The 21241-nt window shown below is 46.0% G+C and overlaps 1 protein-coding gene across 1 annotated transcript; it reads left to right on the forward strand.

Moving 5' to 3' along the window:
- Nucleotides 1–1099: 1099 nt before the first annotated feature.
- Nucleotides 1100–5924, forward strand: LOC123093133 (low affinity sulfate transporter 3). The gene is made up of 12 exons (XM_044515045.1): nucleotides 1100–1755; nucleotides 1967–2015; nucleotides 2145–2352; nucleotides 2480–2654; nucleotides 3833–3898; nucleotides 3992–4222; nucleotides 4330–4456; nucleotides 4531–4817; nucleotides 4901–5094; nucleotides 5183–5268; nucleotides 5362–5438; nucleotides 5554–5924. Exons 1-12 carry the CDS (start codon nucleotides 1420–1422, stop codon nucleotides 5704–5706), a joined length of 1989 nt encoding a protein of 662 aa, XP_044370980.1. The 5' UTR covers nucleotides 1100–1419; the 3' UTR covers nucleotides 5707–5924.
- The last annotated feature ends 15317 nt before the right edge of the window (nucleotides 5925–21241 follow it).

Genomic DNA, 21241 nt, shown 5'->3' on the forward strand with positions numbered 1-21241 from the left:
TCTTCGCTCGAAGACATAGGATTTGGGTTGAGCATCACTTCAGTCACTCTGACTTAGTTCACTTGGACCCCACTTAACAGTACGGTGGTTCCTATGACTCAACAAAGAAGAAAAGGAAACAACGAAACCACACAGTCTTCGTGCTCCATAGTCTTCACGCAATGTCTTCTCATGTCATAGTCTTCAATATGAATATCTTCTCATACCACCATTATCGTCAATGTCTTCATACATTTTTAGGGGTCATCTCCGGTAGGTAAACCGAATCAATGAGGGACACTACCTGCGTTATCCTGCAATTCTCACAAACGCATTAGTCCCTCAACCAACTTTGTCGTCAATACTCCAAAACCAACTAGGGGTGGCACTAGATGCACTTACACATTGGAAGAATAAATGTTTTTTTATCTCGTCGTGATGATAAAGGACACATTGAGGACTTCCATGCCAATTCCTCTTAATAAGGTTATATTTAGTAAGAATGACTCTGCGACGAAGATACCATGCGAAGATTTTATACTTAAGAGGCATCTTCATCTTCCAGATCTTCTTGTTATTATCCACTGACACATCAGATTGGATTAGTGCTCTATACATAGAGTTCACTGAGAATTGTCAATTTCCACGTAAATCTTTTTAAGGAAACAATTTATAGTGGATAAGTAATCTTCTAAAACAAAAAAAATGTGTGTCTAGAACACATCTAGATGTATCATAGTTATTGCACATCTAAATGACTTAATCAAACTAAAAAAGGAAAAAAAAGACAAAAAAATGCTCGCACGAATGTTCGCGTAAAATCAATGATACAGGATTTAGATGCGCAATACTTAGGACACATCTAGCAAAACAGAACAAAAACAGGGGAACGAGATAGGGAGAAGAATTGGAAGTTTTGGGACCGGGGGTCACACTGGCTGGTTTAGCTGCAACGGGAGGGGCTAAAGATGCAGCAGCAGCAGCCGAGCCAATCATCGAGGAATCAGTGAAAGTGCTGGCCACCGAGATGCATGTGGCCAGCTTTGCGAGCATTGTCCATGGCAGCACTAGCGCACACCCATATATAGCACCCAACATCTCAATCTGCATCTGCACGGCCGCACACACGCATCCCGCCTCCGAGAGAGAGCGAATTTTCTCTCGAGGTCGGGGGCTCATATGTGCATGGGTGTCGTCTACCTCTCCCCAAGAATCATATCGCAATCCACGACGACCGTGACTCGTCGCCGGTGATGTTTACGCCAGAGGAAATCTAGAGCAACCAGACGCCCGCCCGCCCGCCCGCCTCGCAGTCGATCGTGTCACCTCACCCTCGAGAGATACTCTCTCTCTCTCTCCATCTATCCAACAACAGGAGCCCCCCTTTAAGACCAAGGAGGAGGGAGTTCCCCCAAACACTTCAGTTACCGTCCGTCATTCATGGAGTCGTCGTCCGCCGCAGCTGTCGAGACGGCCGTCACGGTGCCGTCGCCGTCGACATTCGACGTGTCCAGGCGGCCCGACACGGCCGGCCTCGTGCTCAACAGCCCCAGGCCGCCGAGCCTGCGCGAGGAGCTCGTCGGCGTGGTCGGCAAGGCGTTCCGCCCGCACGGGAGCGGCCACGGTGGTGACCGCCGGCCGCCGCGGTGGGCGTGGGCCCTGGCCGCGCTGCAGGCCGTGTTCCCGGTGCTGCAGTGGGGGAGGACCTACACGCTCAAGTCCTTCCGGAGCGACGTCATGGCCGGCCTCACGCTCGCCAGCCTCGGCATCCCGCAGGTACGTGCGCGCCACCGCCGAACGCCGTGCGACGACTGGTGACGCCATACGTGCGCGCTTCAGTTTTCTCTTCTCTTCCACGTATATGTAACAGATTGCTAGCTTTTTGACCAGCATGCACTACTGACATCAACAAGGAACATTAATTCAGTTTTTGCCTACTAGAGTATACATATCGTGATGCTCATAGTAATTAATCCACTGTGTGCAGAGCATTGGATACGCCAATCTAGCGAAGCTGGACCCCCAGTATGGCCTTTGTAAGCATCCTCACCATCACCAGCTTTTGTAATATCTTCTGAAATAATTTGCATCGCCATATTTTGTTTCGATCCCACTGCTCCGGACTAATCCTTGTTGGTACGACGACGTGACATTTGTGGCGGCAGACACGAGCGTGGTGCCGCCGCTGATCTACGCGGTGATGGGGACGTCGAGGGAGATCGCCATCGGGCCCGTCGCGGTGGTGTCGCTGCTGCTGTCGTCCATGGTGCAGAAGGTGGTCGACCCGGCCGTGGACCCCGTCACCTACCGCACGCTCGTCTTCACCGTCACCTTCCTCGCCGGCGTCTTCCAGGTCTCCTTCGGCCTCTTCAGGTACGACCTGCGCGCCTCTAGGTAGTAGTACAGTTATCTAGTATTTTTTTTTTAAAGTTCACATGCGGAGCAGCTCCTGCTCTGTTTTCAACGACTAACGACTGACCGAGTGTGTGACTGCATGCAGGCTGGGGTTCCTGGTGGACTTCCTGTCGCACGCGGCGATCGTGGGGTTCATGGGCGGCGCCGCCATCGTCATCGGGCTGCAGCAGCTCAAGGGCCTCCTCGGCCTCTCCCGCTTCACCAACAGCACCGACGTCGTCGCCGTCGCCAAGGCCGTCTTCTCCGCGCTCCACGACCCCGTCAGTGTCTCCCATTAACCTTCCTTCCCCTAAATTTCACTGTGCGGATTCCACATAATTTTCCAACCAGCTGTTGCCACATCAGTCTGCAGGTTTAAATCCGTAAGATTTACTAGTCATTAATCGAGCGTCTTGCTCCAACGACGCCACACTTTTACTCTCTCCGTAAAGAAATATAAGAGTGTTTAGACTAAGAAGTACTTTTCAGGCACCGATACCACACGATTGAGTGACTCACGAGGTAACAAGATTAACAGATAATGGAACAAAATAAAGTCGTTTAAGTCAATATAAACGTCACTTTCTTGTCTGCTTTTATTCATTATATGCTATACTCAGTTGGACTTATTAGATGGTTGGGAGGTTTCAAAAAAGGGATGGTCGAGGTGCTACCAAAACTTATTATGCCAGATAGAAATGCTCGTCCCTATCGTCTTCTCAGCAAATATGCCACATGATATTGGTAGCAAAGGACAAATGCGGTCTTAATTTCCCAGGCGCACTGTGACGCACAAGAATACAAGCACCATAACACAAGGCACACGCAGATGGTTGGGTCCTTTTGGAATTGTCGCCAACAAGAACAAAAAACCCCTCCTTTAAAAAAACTTTCAATCTATTCGTCAACTGTCAAGATAGCACAAAAAACAACAGAAGTAAAAATTCCTCCTCTTAATTAGCGCATACTTAATTAGATCGACTATTTTTTATTTTTTAGAAAAGGAGGATCACCCCGGCCTAGATCGACTATTTTCTGACAGAGCTCAATAATTGGATCGACAGAAATGTTAGTAGAACAATGACGGAGTAGTAGACCTCAGCTCTGATGGAACAGAGATCTCCTCTCGGTAGTTCTACTAATAAGTGCTGTCATAAGAGATTGACTAAACAGGTCCCGTGAGCAGAGCGCGGGTAGAAGAAGCCTAGAGCTCAAGACAATTTAGTCTTTCGGAACCCTTGGAATGATTATGCAACTTGACAGTAGTACGGTACCAAGCTTTAATGGACCAAGAACATCACCACATGCATGATGCATGCATGCATACTTTTTTCAGTGTTTTGGAACCCACTGTTCGGACAAATGTAGGGCGTACTGTACCTTCGTGTGAACTCACCCGACTCTGCTACTGTCTGACTGTATGTATCTAATGTGACTTCTTCTGTCCAATCAATGGCAGTGGCACCCGGGCAACTTCTTCATCGGCTGCTCCTTCCTCATATTCATCCTCGCCACGCGATTCATCGTAAGAAGAAGAAGAAACAAATTAGCTCTCCGATATCTTCAGTCACTTGCTTTACTGGATCGCAATCACTAACATGAGTGGTGGTAATCACAGGGGAGGAAGTACAAGAAGCTCTTCTGGCTGTCGGCGATCTCGCCGCTGCTCTCGGTCATCCTGTCCACGGCCGCCGTCTACGCCACCAAGGCCGACAAGCACGGCGTCAAGATCATCCGCGAGGTGCACGCCGGCCTCAACCCGAGCTCCGTCAAGCTCATCCAGCTCAACGGCCCCTACACCACCGAGTGCGCCAAGATCGCCATCATCTGCGCCGTCATCGCGCTCACGGTAACCATCATCATCCTCATCATCACGCGCAAATTCAGCCGATGTATGTTTGTTTGCACGGCGAAAATGCAGGCTGGGCTGACTGAACAATTTATTGCCTGTTTCAGGAAGCCATTGCCGTCGGAAGATCTTTCGCCACGATCAGAGGGTACAAGCTCGACGGGAACAAGGAGATGATCGCCATGGGGTTCTCCAACGTCGCCGGATCTCTATCCTCGTGCTACGTCGCAACAGGTGATCGGTCGATGCCTGTAAATCGTCTGGAAAGGAACGAAATGTGTCTGACGGACAGACGTGTTTGCTTGCAGGCTCCTTCTCCCGGACCGCCGTCAACTTCAGCGCCGGCGCCAGGTCGACGGTGTCCAACATCGTCATGGCCGCCACGGTGTTCATCGCCCTGGAGTTCTTCATGAAGCTCCTCTACTACACGCCCATGGCGGTGCTGGCCTCCATCATCCTCTCGGCGCTCCCCGGGCTGATCGACATCAGAGAGGCGTGCAACATATGGAGGGTCGACAAGATGGACTTCCTCACATGCCTCGGCGCGTTCCTCGGCGTGCTCTTCGGGTCCGTGGAGATCGGCCTCGGAGTCGCGGTAACAATCGATCGACATTGCCTTCTGCTCTGAAGGAGTATCTTCCAGCAGGTCTCTGACATTCTTAGGGCTGATCCTTGCAGCTTGCCATATCGTTTGCGAAGATCATCATCCAGTCACTCCGGCCTCAGGTGGAGGTTCTGGGCAGGCTGCAAGGAACAAACACCTTCTGCAGCGTCAGGCAGTACCCCGTGGCGTGCCGGACACCGGCCGTGCAGGTCATACGCATCGATACGTCCTTCCTCTGCTTCATCAATGCGACTTTCATCAAAGAGAGGTACCAACCAATGTGATCAAAGAAAGTTAACTTGGCATCATGTAAAGTTCGATGTGGGTGCTCATATATGTAGGTGTTGTTGATTCAGGATCATGGAATGGGTAAGGGCAGAAGTGGACACATCCAATGAGAAGGTCAGGGAGAGGGTGCACTCAGTTGTCCTTGACATGTCAAGTAAGCATCTTGCAGAGAAGTTTTACATGTGCTAGACTGATACTGAACATTCCAAAGACATATATCTGATGCATTCATGCTTCTGATCTGCAGATGTGGTGAACATTGACACTTCTGGACTTGTGGGACTGGAGGAAACTCACAAGGAGCTAGAGTCTCTGGGCATACAGGTGAAGTGATTTACTGATGATGAGCATCAAAATTGTACCTTTGTCCAAAAAGGAAATATCTCCAAGTTATTACTGGTCAAAATATCTCACTCTTGTGTTAAAAAATTGTCTGCAGATGGCTATTGCCAGTCCAGGATGGCAGGCAATTCAGAAGATGAAGCTGGCACACGTTGTTGACAGGATAGGAGAAGACTGGATTTTCCTGACAGTAGGTGAAGCAGTGGAAGGGTGTCTAACTGCACACAAGGGCAGTGCTATGGAGTGTTGAGTGTATGCTAGTAGAAATAACACCATTTGCTGTGGATTTGTATCAAGTGAACATGGTTTACACAGCTCCGCAAATGCTTACAAACAGTAACAAACGCAACAATGACAGTATGTATGTTTCCGTAGAAACCAAAGACATTTAACTGAAGTGGTATACAGTCGTCTTTTTGTGACTATATATATCACTTAAAATCTATATCTGTTTCTATTTCTATTCCACTATGAAGTATTGAAGTGTAAGAATAACTTTGGATATTGGTTGTTGGATTGAGCCGATCCGTCCGCTCAAGAACCATGGGCCGTTGGATATGTTTTTCAGAACACAAGAATCTTCCCCACTTACTTTTTTTCGAAAAGGGAGGCCTCCCCGGCCTCTACAAACGATGCATACGGCCACCTTTATAAATAAGCAAAAAAGTTCAACAAGGTCTTAAAATCTGAAACAAAAGTAAAGGCAAGCTCACAAAGAGCCACAATGCCAAAAACACAAAAGCCAAGAAGCCTCAACCGGCTAGCATAACAAAGATAGGAAAACTAATCGCCTATCCTATTACATGACTGTCATCCAAACCGGTTGAAGATATCCCGTGCTACCATCTCCCACCGGATAGATCCAGTAACCAAACGCTCTCTGGCCTCCGTCGGAGTGAGTAACTACCACATACGGATCAGCGCAGTGGCTCGGAAGATAACCTGCAAAAAATGGATATTTGTTGTTCTGTTAAAAGCCAAATCATTTCTGCAGTTCCAAATTGCCCATAGTAAAGCACATACTCCTACGCGAATGTGTCTAGCTGTTTCAGACTCTATCCCAACAAGCCACGTTCCAAATAACGTACTGACAGAATTCGAAGGAGTAATGTTAAAGGCAATGTGCACCGTCTGCCACAAAACTTTGGCCAATGGGCAATAAAAAAAGGTGTTTGATAGTTTCATCCCGATCACAAAAACTACACCTAGTAGATCTTGTCCAGTTGCGCTTTACCAAGTTATCCTTTGTTAATATGACTTGTTTATGTACAAACCACATAAACACTTTAATTTTCAAAGGAACTTTGACTTTCCAAACATATTCGGAACTAGGAATGGCGTTAGAGTTGATAACATCCATATACATCGATTAACTGTGAACTCTCCAGACCTAGTGAGCTTCCAGCACAACTGATCGGGTTGTTGAGATAGTTGAACCTCCATCAGTCTACTCACTAAATGAAGCCACGCTTCCCACCGGTTGCCAACAAGCGTCCTCCTAAAATGAATATTAAGGGGGATGGGCTGCAGTATCGTTGCAACATAAGCATCACGTCGTTGAACAAATACTATACAGGGACGGGTACTGAAGCATCAGTGGCGTCTCTCCAAGCCAGGTATCCTCCCAGAAGCGTGTGGTAGTGCCATTACCGATCATAGACTTTGTCCTATTGAAAAAGGCTGCTTTGACTCTCATGAGCCCCTTCCAAAAAGGCGAGTCCGTCGGTCTCACTGTCACCTGGGACAAAGTTTTGGACTGCAGATACTTACTACGGATAATCTGTGCCCATGTGGCATCAGTCTCAACTGATAACTTATACAGCCACTTACTGAGAAGACATCCGTTCTTGACTTCAAGATTCTTGATGCCAAGACCCCCTTGGTCCTTTGGTCGACAGATGATATCCCATTTGGTGAGTTTGTATTTTCTTTTTAGTTCGTCGCTCTGACAGAAGAACCTGGATCGATAGAAGTCCAGCCTTTTCCTAACACCAACTGGGACTTCAAAGAAAGACAAGAGAAACATAGGCATACTCGTGAGCACCGAATTAATAAGAATCAATCGGTCTCCGTATGACATGAGTTTGCCCTTCCAGCAACTCAGTTTCTTCTCGAAGTGATCCTCGATACACTTTCATTCTCTGTTTGTCAGCTTACGATGGTGAATGGGTATACCTAAGTACGTGAAAGGTAAAGTCCCCAATTCGCATCCAAACAATTGCCTATAAGCCTCTTATTCCTCATTGGCTCTATCAAAATAGAACAACTCGCTTTTATGAAAGTTAATTTTCAACCCGGTCAATTGTTCAAATAAGTATAACACCAGCTTCATATTTATCGCTTTTACCAAGTCGTGCTCCATAAAGATGATCGTATCATCAACGTACTATAGGATAGACACACCTCCATCAACTAGATGAGGCACCAAGCCACCCACCTGACCAGCCTCCTTTGCCCTACGTATCAGAATTGCCAACATATCAACCACAATGTTGAACAAAATAGGAGACATTGGATCAGCTTGTCTCAGGCCCTTGTGTGTCTGGAAATAATCTTCCACACTTACTATTCATAAGATTTCATGGTTGGCAAACATCAAAACACAAGCAATTCTCATTTGTTCTAGAATCTTGCATACTTTAATTCTCCGAATTGATTTTCTTCTACAATAGCCACCGCTCATATTTATTTTATGGGCTACATTGCACCGTGTGCGTAAATCAGGAAACATGGGCACTGCTCTTATGTGCTAGACTATTCCATACTTTAGTTTTCTCGTGCTTTTCTTCTTCTAGAAACATTACCATTAATTCATTTTTACTTATCAATATTTCTTTTGGCTAATGGTATGACAACACCTCATAAACTACATTTATATTTGAAGATGCAGGTGCAGCTATTCTCACAATTTTCTACTCAAAATTGTACTATTTAAAGGAAAATGTGCTACATATATATTTCACATGAGTATCTCGGTCGAGCGTGCAAACCATTCGTTGGTTCACCCTTGGGAACGGGAGTGCGGCACTTGCAGTTCCATGGGAACGGGAGTGCACCACTGCAGCAGGTGCGGTTGTTGAAATGAACAATGGACGGCCGGAGAAGCCTGCCTACTCATTTGATTTAAGCAACAACTTTACACAAGAAACGACATTCTGAAGGTCACTCAAGACTGAACCCATTTCTCGCGCATGCTTCTCGCCTGAATTTTTGGGGTTGACCCTTGGATCCAATTAAGCTGTGAAAGGAACGCTTCAAGCTTGGCAATCTTGATTCCGTTTCAAGTGGACGCACCACCTTGCCTTCAAGTTGCATTTGCATAAATTTGTTCTCCAACGTGCCCACTCAACTATTTTTGCGTGGCACATGCTCCACCCTTAGAGCATCTCCACTAGTCCCCCCAAGAAGCCTCCCCAAGGCACTTTTTCACCAACTGCGATTAAAATTCCTCCCACTCGTGACCCCAACAGCTCAGTTTTCGCCGGATTCGAGGAATATTACGGCCGGCGCCCGCAGGCGAAACCCAGCCCCCCAGGGGGCAGCTGGGGACGCCGGTAATATTATTTGCATGCAAAGGTCCACTGTCAGTGTCTCAACTCCCTCTCTCCTCTCTCTCTCCCTCTCTTTTCTCGGCCTACCCACGTGCTCGGCCGCACAAGCACACTCCCCCATCCCCCACCCACCGAGGCAAGCAGGCGCGCACGGTACGGGACGAGCGCGGCGAGCAGGGCGCCGGAGCTGGGGCACGGGCGAGCGCGGGCGTCACGGCGGTCGGGCGCCGGAGTCACGGCGGGCGCGGGCGTCACGGCGGTCGGGCGCCGGAGTCACGGCGGGCGCGGGCGTCACGGCGGCCGCGTGAGCTTGCAGGGAGGGCGCCGGAGCACGCAGGGAGGCAAGGAGCTCGTCCATGGCCCTGCTCGCGTACATCTCCAGCCGTTGGCCCAGCAGTGAGGCGGGGCGCGCGCGGCGGCCAGGCCAGGAGGCCGCCGAGAAGCCTGTGGCCGGGCGAAGGTCGTGGCCGCGCGAGGCCGGAGCCGAACACTGGGGGCGCTGCCGGCTGCTCCCCAAGTGCGGCCACGCGTTCTTGGACTCCGCGACCACGAGCGGCCGGGTCGACGCGTTCTTGGACACCGGAGCAGTACAAAAAGGAACGATGAGGTGCCATCGGGCTCTGGTCTCTCCTCTCGCTACATCGCCAGGGCATTGGCGGCCAGGCCAGGAGGCCGCCGAGAAGCCTGTGGCTGGGGCGAAGCTCGTGGCCGGGGCGGCCCGCGCCCGCCCGCCTGTGCGTGGCGGAGCTCGCGCCCGCCTCTGCGTGGCCGGGCCTCCGCGCCTCCGCGTCCCCTGGCTCCGCTCGCCGGCAGCCTCCTCCGTCCCCCGCGCCCTCCGGTCCTTCTGGTGCAGCGGCGTGCCATCAGCGGGTCGAAGAAGATGGGGCTCCATCTCATGCAGCCGCCGCTTGCCGGCGTGGAGCGGGCCGAGGCTGAATGGCGAATGGCGAGAAGGAGGAGCAGAAGCAGGTGGCGAGGGAGAAGGAGATGGGGTGAATGGACGGCGGCGAGGTTGGGTGGAGAGAAGGAAGAGGAGCAGGGCCATGCCGCCTCCACCTCCATGGCCGAGCAGAGGAGAGACAGAAGAGGGGGTAAGGGGGACAACGAGTGGAAAGTTTTTGAGACACAGGCTAAAATTATCGCCGGCAGCCCCCCAGGCGGCGAAAAAAATGCCTCCTGGGGGGCTCAACGGCTGGAGATGCTCTTATGCAGTATCTTTGCTGTGCACTCAGATCTGGGTTGGGTTTAGGCCTTTGGGGTTGCAAACTTGCAATGCCCCTTCCGGCCCCTCTGGAAAAGGGAATTAGGACTATGAGAGTACTGACACTGGAAAAAGATGCTGTTAGTTGTTTCGTTCAATCGGTATATAAGTCAACTTATACCGAAACAAAGAACCATTAAACGTGCCAAGTGTCCAGCTACTTGCAGCTACTCGAAGGGATCTTTATGCATATATTCTGCTCACAGGATGTGATCCGAGGTCTGTCGGACACTTGGGTGGATGAGCGTATATACAATCCTACCACCTGGATTCAAATCCTTATATGTTTGAATTCAGATTCCTTTCTTCCCTGTTAGTAGTTCCTCATAAACAATGATGGCATCACAATTCTCACTAATGTCATCAAATCACCAATAGTTCGAGTTCTGACCTCTGCAATGTTGACAGTGTTTCCACTAGCAGCTCTAGCACGGTCCATCATAAACAATGATGGCACCGGCATAGTATGTTCTTGCATTCTTGCATTTGCATGTTTCTTTCATCAAGGCTGTGAAAGTCCGATGTTAGTCTCAGTTGGATAATCAAGGAACTAAATGTCCAAGCTAACCACGGAAGACGTTTGAAATCCTTTTGAGTCGAGCATTACGCCCAGTGGCGGAAGAAATGGGGGCTCAAATTCAAAATGAAGCCCAGTGCTTGCATAGCTTTTGATCTTGGCCTAGAATACTAAATCACCCGTGTACATTTAGAATTGGAAGGTTAGTCTTCTTCATGTTTAGCAATGGCAAAAGCACTGCTATGTAATGTACCTCTAGCATGTATTTTAACGTTTTCATTTATTTTTGGAGTGCATGGATGCAAAGTTATGACTTGCGCCTTGCATTTCCATCAGAACGTCCAAGTGGCAGTGAGCACTCTGCGGTGTACTACTTGAAGCACAAGTGCAGATCCAAAAGAAACTCATCATTATCAATTCAATTATCCCCCGCAAAAAAAAAATCAATTATCAGAATGCGGTGAGCCCCCTCTGCACGCTGAATGTGGCTTAAGAATAATAGGTGGCGCTTTTGAATGCGATGGCCAGCAGGACTGCCCACCATGAACCAAGAGCACTAGAAATGACACCATGTATGGCCAGCATACAGCGGTCAAACTCACCTGAAGCACCCAAAATTCAAGCCCACTCAGACAGTGCTGTTCACCTGGAACGTTGGAGGCACCAGTCTGATGTGATGTGATGGAACCTTTAGGGTGTGTTTGAAGGGTGTGTTTGGTAGCTGTTCCCACCCTAGCATAGTTGTTCCCATTTGAGACATGCTTAGTAGCAATGTATGTACTGATGCATGCTGAGTTGAGACTGTGTTTGGTAGGCTGCATCAGACGAGACATGTTGCACAGAGACTGTGTTTGGTAGCCTGTATCTGAGGCATGATGCATGAATGATTTTTTTAAAACCAAGACAAATATTGAAACAACATTTCGACAATTCATGAAACAATTCGAGCAATAAAATGTTACCACGCCAACATAATTTGAACAATGATAATATAAATAAAATAATCAACAATTAACATAACACATGATAACCTTGATTTGAAGCAGTGCATCACTAGATTCATATTACATAAGAATAATAACCATAATTCGTAGCAGTTCCCTACCCAACCCACTTTCAGGTGTTTGGCAGGGTGTATGGGCTCTTCTGGGCATAGCCCATCTGATGCTAAAAAGGCTCCGAGCTATGCTCGTTGGAGCACCCACATACATGCGAGCTTGGGTCAGCGAGGCTCGGTTCGACCCCCGCAAAAATCTCCTCCCGACCCACTAGGATCGAACGACCTCTCTCCCGATCTGTTTTTCCTCTCGCTCGGACCACCCCTCCCTGACCTAGCCGCCACCCCTCGCCCCCCTCTCTCTCCCGCGAACTCCATGGCGACTGCCACCTGATCTGCATCCCCGTCGGCCCCCTTTGATCTTGTACCTCGCCGCCGTCACCGCCGCCCCGGTCAACCTCGCCGCCGCCTTGGTCTTCAAGTCGCGGCCGCCCCAGGTGAATCTCGCGGCTGCCAAGAGAGGTAGCTACTCTGCCTCCGTCTCCCTCTGCCCTCCTCACCCCTTCCTTCCTGCCTCGGCCTCTGCAAGCCGCTGCTGCGTGACCAGGGACGAGCCGCTGCTGCGTGACCATAGATTAGGCCTTTTTTTCTGTACAGAGAGCTCTTGTTCATATAGCCATATATGGGTTAGACAAAAAATTGCTTCTCTGTTCCCTTATGATGATGGGTTAAACTGATTACAGTAGATGTATAACTTTTCATTGTTGTACCTATTATGCTCATATTGAAGTTTGTTCATTGCTTGTCATGCTGAAAAAAATCTGTTGTGCTAAGTTTCGATTTATTTGTATTGTCATAGATGGATGAATTGGCAAGAAAACGAAGGCAATTAATTGTGAGGGGAGCCGGTCTAGTGGCTGGATTGTATGCATACAAGATGCTCATGTTTAGAAGAGCTAGGCAACAAACAGCGAGGATAACCGTGGGCAGCATGGCCGATCGTGCCATATCTAGAGAGTCAAATTTGAGATATATTTATCACTCTAGTGACATAAATTGTTCAAATCAATTAAGGATGAGAAAAGCTCCTTTTTTTCGTTTGTGTGCTATATTTAGAGAGAGAAATTTGTTGTTGGATAGCATCCATACTTCTATCGAGGAACAAGTAGCCAGGTTTCTTCTAGTAGTTGGCCACAACCAAAGGTATAGGACACTTCAACCGATCTTTAGAAGATCTATCGAAGTCATTAGTAGGTATTTTAAGGCAGTGCTTTATGCTATTGGGGAGTTGAGAGATGAGATGATTCGGCCTCCCTCCAACCATTGTCATCATAAAATACAAGAAAGCACTCGCTTCAATCCATATTTCAAGGTAATTATTTTTGCAAACAAATACAAACAATCAATGGGACTTTTGAATAACAATCATTTGCCTTTTTAAATTAGGACTGTTTGTTGGAGCAATTGATGGGACTCATGTGCTTGCTAGAGTCCCAAAAAGTATCTCAGCTGCCTTTAGGGGTAGAAAGGTGGGGACTAACCAAAATGTCATGGCTGCGGTAGACTTTGATCTAAAGTTTACCTATGTACTTGCGGGTTGGGAGGGATCAGCTCATGATGCCCTTATACTTGCAAATGCATTGGAGAGGGAAGATGGGTTGAAAGTTCCTACAGGTAATAAACTAGGGCCTACTACCTAAATATATTAATATTTCTACCCATAGCTAATAGTTGCTATTTCATAGGAAAATTCTTCCTTGTTGATGCGGGGTATGCTGTGAGGCCGGGTTTTCTTCCACCATACTGTGGCACGAGGTACCACTTGAAAGAGTATGGACGAGGGAACCATCCTCAAAATGCTAAAGAGTTGTTCAACTTAAGACACTCTTCTTTGAGGACAACGGTTGAAAGGGCTTTTGCCACATACAAAAACCGTTGGAAGTTTATCTACAATAAGCCGTTCCATGGTTACAAGACCCAAGTAAAAGTAGTGCTAGCTTGTGCAATTCTTCACAATTGGGTACTTCAATATGGTGAGGATGAGTATTTCCCACCTGAGGAAACATGGGATCTGGAACCCAATGATGAAGATCACAATGATATTGTCTATGACAATATTTCTTGGGCTCATAAGAGAGATGAATTTGCAAATCAGATGTGGGCGAATAGAGGGCTAGCAAATATTTGATGTATCATGTGTCCTGGTGTTGTAAAACTATTACTGTACTGTTATATTTATGTGCTGAAACATGATTTTGATGGGCTATATGTGCTGAAATGTGTTTTTGTGTGCTGGAATTCATATTTAGGAGCTGAAACATGATTGTGAGCTGCTGAAATATGCTTTTTATGTGTTGAAACGTGTTCTTGTGTGCTGGACTTCATGTTTATGAGCTGAAACATGATTTTGAGCTGCTGAATTATGCTTATTTATGTGTTGAAATATGTTATTAACTTCTGGATTGTCTATGTTGTAGATGGATGATGAGGTGCAGGAGGTTCCAAGTGTTGGTGCTCTTCCCAAGAAGGCCCCCAGGTCATGAATTGGACTCCTCCTATGTCGGCGTAGATGTTGAAAGGCCTTTCGGAGGTGGCGGCAAGAGGTGCTAAGACTGACAAAGGATTCAAAGAGGTTGAAAAATTGAAAGTTGCAAAGCGTATATCTTCTTTCGTTGGTTATGACGTGTCTATTACGCAAGTGCACAATCATATTCGCAAGTGGAGGAATAGGTGGACAAGGCTTGTCTATTTGAAGGCTTTAAGTGGGGCACTTTGGGATGATGACAAGAAGATGGTAGTGCTAGAAGAACAACACTATTTGGGCCACACTCAGGTATGCATGTCCATGTACCAGCCTTTTTTGAATGCTGAAATGAGTTATCTTAGTGCTCAAAGAGTGTTAAAATGATATAGTTTTGCCAAAAATAATGATGTTTCATAGCTGAAATGATGTCTCAGTTAATTATTTTTGTTCAAATGGTGTTGCAGGATCATCCAGCAGATGGTGAATTGCTCAATTCTCCACTGGAGAACTACGACTATATGGAACTTTGCTTTGCTAATAAGCATGCCACTGGGAAATATGCAATGGGCCCCGGTGTGCCCCTAGGAACGCCTATTGTTGTGGAAGACAAGGATAAACCGAATGTCATGGAGGGGGAAGGAACAACGGATGAGGTATTGCAACATCTTCCTGGATCTAACTTTGTACTTCCTACTGCTAGTGCCACTCAGGACCCTTCTCCTACTTCAAATAAGAAGAGAAAGAGGGCATCTGGCTTGACAGAGGAGGACTCAATCCAGTGTAGCAACATGACTGATGCTATGCGTGAGATTGCAAGTGCTATCAACAACACTTGCCATGCTGAAACACACCCTGACTTGTACAAGGCTGTCATGGACCATCTTGTGTTTAATCTGTTGGGGAACGTAGTAATTTCAAAAATAATTCCTACGCACACGCAAGATCATGGTGATGCATAGCAACGAGAGGGGAGAGTGTTGTCTACGTACCCTCGTAGACCGAAGCGGAAGCGTTGACGCAACATAGAGGAAGTAGTCGTACGTCTTCCCGGTCCAACCGATCCAAGCACCGTTACTCCGGCACCTCCGAGTTCTTGACACGCGTTCAGCTCGATGACGCTCCCCGGGCTCCGATCCAGCAAAGCTTCGGGGAGGAGTTCCGTCAGCACGACGGCGTGGTGACGATCTTGATGTTCAACCGTCGCAGGGCTTCTCCTAAGCACCACTACAATATGACCGAGGTGTAATACCGTGGAGGGGGGCACCGCACACGGCTAAGGAACGATCAGGAAGATCAACTTGTGTCTATGGGGTGCCCCCTGCCCCCGTATATAAAGGAGTGGAGGAGGGGAGGGTCGTCCCTCTCTATGGCGCGCCCTAGGGGAGTCCTACTCCCACCGGGAGTAGGATTCCCCCTTTCCTAGTCCAACTAGGAGTCCTTCCATGTAATAGGAGTAGGAGACAAGGAAGGGGAAGAGAGAAGGAAAGGAAGGTGCGGGTGCGGCCCCTCCCCCTAGTCCAATTCGGACTAGACCATGGGGGGGCGCGGCCTGCCCTAGGTAGCCCCTCTCTCTTTCCCGTATGGCCCAATAAGGCCCAATACTTCTCCCCGGCGAATTCCCGTAACTCTCCGGTACTTCGATAAATACCCGAATCACTCGGAACCTTTCCGAACTCCGAATATAGTCGTCCAATATATCGATCTTTATGTCTCAACCATTTCGAGACTCCTCGTCATGTCCCCGATCTCATCCGGGACTCCGAACTCCTTCGGTACATCAAAAATCATAAACTCATAATATAACTGTCATCGAAACCTTAAGCGTGCGGACCCTACGGTTCGAGAACAATGTAGACATGACCGAGACACGTCTCCGGTCAATAACCAATAACGGGACGTGGATGCCCATATTGGTTCCTACATATTCTACAAAGATCTTTATCGGTCAGACCGCATAACAACATACGTTGTTCCCTTTGTCATCGGTATGTTACTTGCCCGAGATTCGATCGTCGGTATCCAATACCTAGTTCAATCTCGTTACCGGCAAGTCTCTTTACTCGTTTCGTAATACATTATCTCGCAACTAACTCATTAGTTGCAATGCTTGCAAGGCTTAAGTGATGTGCATTACCGAGAGGGCCCAGAGATACCTCTCCGACATTCGGAGTGACAAATCCTAATCTCGAAATACGCCAACCCAACAAGTACCTTTGGAGACACCTGTAGAGCACCTTTATAATCACCCAGTTACGTTGTGACGTTTGGTAGCACACAAAGTGTTCCTCCGGTAAATGGGAGTTGCATAATCTCATAGTCATAGGAACATGTATAGGTCATGAAGAAAGCAATAGCAACATACTAAACGATCGGGTGCTAAGCTAACGGAATGGGTCATGTCAATCAGATCATTCAACTAATGATGTGATCCCGTTAATCAAATAACAACTCTTTGTCTATGGTTAGGAAACATAACCATCTTTGGTTAACAAGCTAGTCAAGTAGAGGCATACTAGTGACACTCTGTTTGTCTATATATTCACACATGTATTATGTTTCCTCTTAATACAATTCTAGCATGAATAATAAACATTTATCATGATATAAGGAAATAAATAATAACTTTATTATTGCCTCTAGGGCATATTTCCTTCAGTCTCCCACTTGCACTAGAGTCAATAATCTAGTTCACATCGCCATGTGATTTAACACCAATAATCATATCTGTATATGATTAACACCCATAGTTCACATCGTCATGTGACCAACACCCAAAGGGTTTACTAGAGTCAATAATCTAGTTCACATCGCTATGTGATTAACACCCAAAGAGTACAAAGGTATGATCATGTTTTGCTTGTGAGAGAAGTTTAGTCAACGGGTCTGTCACATTCAGAGCCGTATGTATTTTGCAAATATTCTATGTCTACAATACTCTGCACGGAGCTACGCTAGCTAATTGCTCCCACTTTCAATATGTATCCAGATTGAGACTTAGAGTCATCTGAATTAGTGGCAAAACTTTCATCGACGTAACTCTTTACGACGAACCTTTTGTCACTTCCATAATCGAGAAACATATCCTTATACCACTAAGGATAATTTTGACCGCTGTCCAGTGATCTACTCCTAGATCACTATTGTACTCCCTTGTCAAACTCAGTGTAGGGTATACAATAGATCTGGTACACAGCATGGCATACTTTATAGAACCTATGGCCAAGGCATAGGGAATGACTTTCATTCTCTTTCTATCTTCTGCCGTGGTCGAGTTTTGAGTCTTACTCAATTTCACACCTTGTAACATAGGCAAGAACTCTTTCTTTGACTGTTCCGTTTTGAACTACTTCAAAATCTTGTCAAGGTATGTACTCATTGAAAAAACTTATCAAGCGTCTTGATCTATCTCTATAGATCTTGATGCTCAATATGTAAGCAGCTTCACCGAGGTCTTTCTTTGAAAAACTCCTTTCAAACACTCCTTTATGCTTTGCAGAATAATTCTACATTATTTCCGATCTACAATATGTCATTCACATATACTTATCAGAAATGTTGTAGTGCTCCCACTCACTTTCTAGTAAATATAGGCTTCACCGCAAGTCTGTATAAAACTATATGCTTTGATCAACTTATCAAAGCGTATATTCCAACTCCAAGATGCTTGCACCAGTCCATAGATGGATCGCTGGAGCTTGCGTATTTTGTCAGCACCTTTAGGATTGACAAAACCTTCTGGTTGCATCATATACAACTCTTCTTTAAATCCATTAAGGAATGTAGTTTTGTTTATCCATTTGCCAGATTTCATAAAAATGCGGCAATTGCTAACATGATTTGGACAGACTTAAGCATCGCTACGAGTGAGAAAATTTCATCGTAGTCAACACCTTGAACTTTGTCAAGAACCTTTTTCGACAAATCTAGCTTTGTAGATAGTAACACTACTATCAACGTCCGTCTTCCTCTTGAAGATCCATTTATTTTCTATGGTTTGCCGATCATCGGGCAAATCCATCAAAGTCCATACTTCGTTCTCATACATGGATCATATCTCAGATTTTATGGCCTCAAGCCATTTCGTGGAATCTGGGCTCACCATCGCTTCTTCATAGTTCGTAGGTTCATCATGATCTAGTAGCATGACTTCCAGAACAGGATTGTCGTACCACTCTGGTGCAGATCTTACTCTGGTTTACCTACGAGATTCGGTAGTAACTTGATCTGAAGTTACATGATCATCATCATTAGCTTCCTCACTAATTGGTGTAGTAGTCACAGGAACAGATTTCTGTGATGAACTACTTTCCAATAAGGGAGAAGGTACAATTACCTTATCAAGTTCTAATTTCCTCCCACTCACTTCTTTCGAGAGAAACTCCTTCTCTAGAAAGGATCCATTCTTAGCAACGAATGTCTTGCCTTCGGATCTGTGATAGAAGGTGTACCCAACTTTCTCCTTTGGGTATTCTATGAAGACACATTTCTCCGATTTGGGTTTGAACTTATCAGGATGAAACTTTTTCTCATAAGCATCGCAACCCCAAACTTTAAGAAACGACAACTTTGGTTTCTTGCCAAACCACAGTTCATATTGTGTCGTCTCAACGGACTTAGGTGGTGCCCCTTTTAAACGTGAATGCAGCTGTCTCTAATGTGCAACCCCAAAACGATAGTGTTAAAACCGATAAGAGACATCATAGATTGTACTATATCCAATAAAGTACGGTTATGACGTTCGGACACACCATTATGATGTGGTGTTCCAGGTGGCATGAATTTGTGAAACTATTCCACATTGTTTTAATTGAAGACCAAACTCGTAACTCAAATATTTGTCTCCGCGATCAGATTGTAGAAACCTTATTTTCTTGTCACGATGATTTTCCACTTCACTCTGAAATTCTTTGAACTTTTCAAATGTTTCAGACTTATGTTTCATCAAGTAGATATACCCATATGTGCTCAAATCATCTGTGAAGGTCAGAAAATAACGATACCCGCCGCGAGCCTTAACACTCATCGGATCGCATACATCAGTATGTATTATTTCCAATAAGTCAGTTGCTCGCTCTACTGTTCCGGAGAACGGAGTCTTAGTCATCTTGCCCATGAGGCATGGTTCGCAAGCATCAAGTGATTCATAATCAAGTGATTCCAAAATCCCATCAGCATGGAGTTTCTTCATGCGCTTTACACCAATATGACCTAAATGGCAGTGCCACAAATAAGTTGCACTATCATTATTAACTTTGCATCTTTTGGTTTCAATATTATGAATATGTGTATCACTACGATCGAGATCCAATGAACCATTTTCATTGGGTGTGTAACCATATAATGTTTTATTCATGTAAATAGAACAACAGTTTATTCTCTTACTTAAATGAATAACCGTATTGCAATAAACACGATCAAATCATATTCATGCTCAACGCAAACACCAAATAACATTTATTTAGGTTCAACACTAATCCTGAAAGTATAGGGAGTGTGCGATGATGATCATATCAATCTTGAAACTACTTTCAACACACATCGTCACTTCACCCTTAACTAGTTTCTGTTTATTCTGCAACTCCCGTTTCGAGTTACTACTCTTAGCAACTGAACCAGTACCAAGTACCGAGGGGTTGCTATAAACACTAGTAAAGTACACATCAATAACATGTATATCAAATATACCTTTGTTCACTTTGCCATCCTTCTTATCCGCCAAATACTTGGGGTAGTTCTGCTTCCAGTGACCAGTCCCTTTGCAGTAGAAGCACTTAGTCTCAGGCTTAGGTCCAGACTTGGGCTTCTTCACTTGAGCAGCAACTTGCTTACCGTTCTTCTTGAAGTTCCCTTCTATCCCTTTGCCCTTTTCTTGAAACTAGTGGTCTTGTTAACCATCAACACTTGATGTTCTTTCTTGATTTCTACCTTCATCGATTTCATCATCATGAAAAACTCGGGAATCAGTTTCATCATCCCTTGCATACTATAGTTCATCACGATGTTCTACTAACTTGGTGATGGTGACTAGAGAATTCTGTCAATCACTATCTTATCTGGAAGATTAACTCCCACTTGATTCAAGCGGTTGTAGTACCCAGACAATCTGAGCACATGCTCACTAGTTGAGCGATTCTCCTCCATCTTTTAGCTATAGAACTTGTTGGAGACTTCATATCTCTCAACTCGGGTATTTGCTTGAAATATTAACTTCAATTCCTGGAACATCTCATATGGTCCATGATGTTCAAAACATCTTTGAAGTCCCGATTCTAAGCCATAAAGCATAGTGCACAAAACTATCAAGTAGTCATCATATTGAGCTAGCCAAACATTCATAACGTCTGCATCTGCTCCTGCAATAGGTCTGTCACCTAGCGGTGCATTAAGGACATAATTCTTCTGTGCAGCAATGAGGATAAACCTCAGATCGCGGATCCAATCCGCATCATTGCTACTAACATTTTTCAACACAATTTTCTCTAGGAACATATGAAAGCAACAACGCAAGCTATTGATCTACAACATAATTTGCAAAATACTACCAGGACTAAGTTCATGATAAATTTAAGTTCAATTAATCATATTACTTAAGAACTCCCACTTAGAAAGACATCCCTCTAATCCTCTAAGTGATCACGTGATCCAAATCAACTAAACCATAACCGATCATCACGTGAGATGGAGTAGTTTTCAATGGTGAACATCACTATGTTGATCATATCTACTATATGATTCACGCTCGACCTTTCGGTCTCCGTGTTCCGAGGCCATATCTGCATATGCTAGGCTCGTCAAGTTTAACCTGAGTATTCCGTGTGTGCAAAACTGGCTTGCACCCGTTGTAGATGGACGTAGAGCTTATCACACCCGATCATCACGTGGTGTCTGGGCACGACAAACTTTAGCAACGGTGCATACTCAGGGAGAACACTTCT

Source organism: Triticum aestivum, chromosome 4B, assembly GCF_018294505.1.
Source record: "Triticum aestivum cultivar Chinese Spring chromosome 4B, IWGSC CS RefSeq v2.1, whole genome shotgun sequence".
NCBI classification, from domain to species: Eukaryota; Viridiplantae; Streptophyta; class Magnoliopsida; order Poales; family Poaceae; genus Triticum; species Triticum aestivum.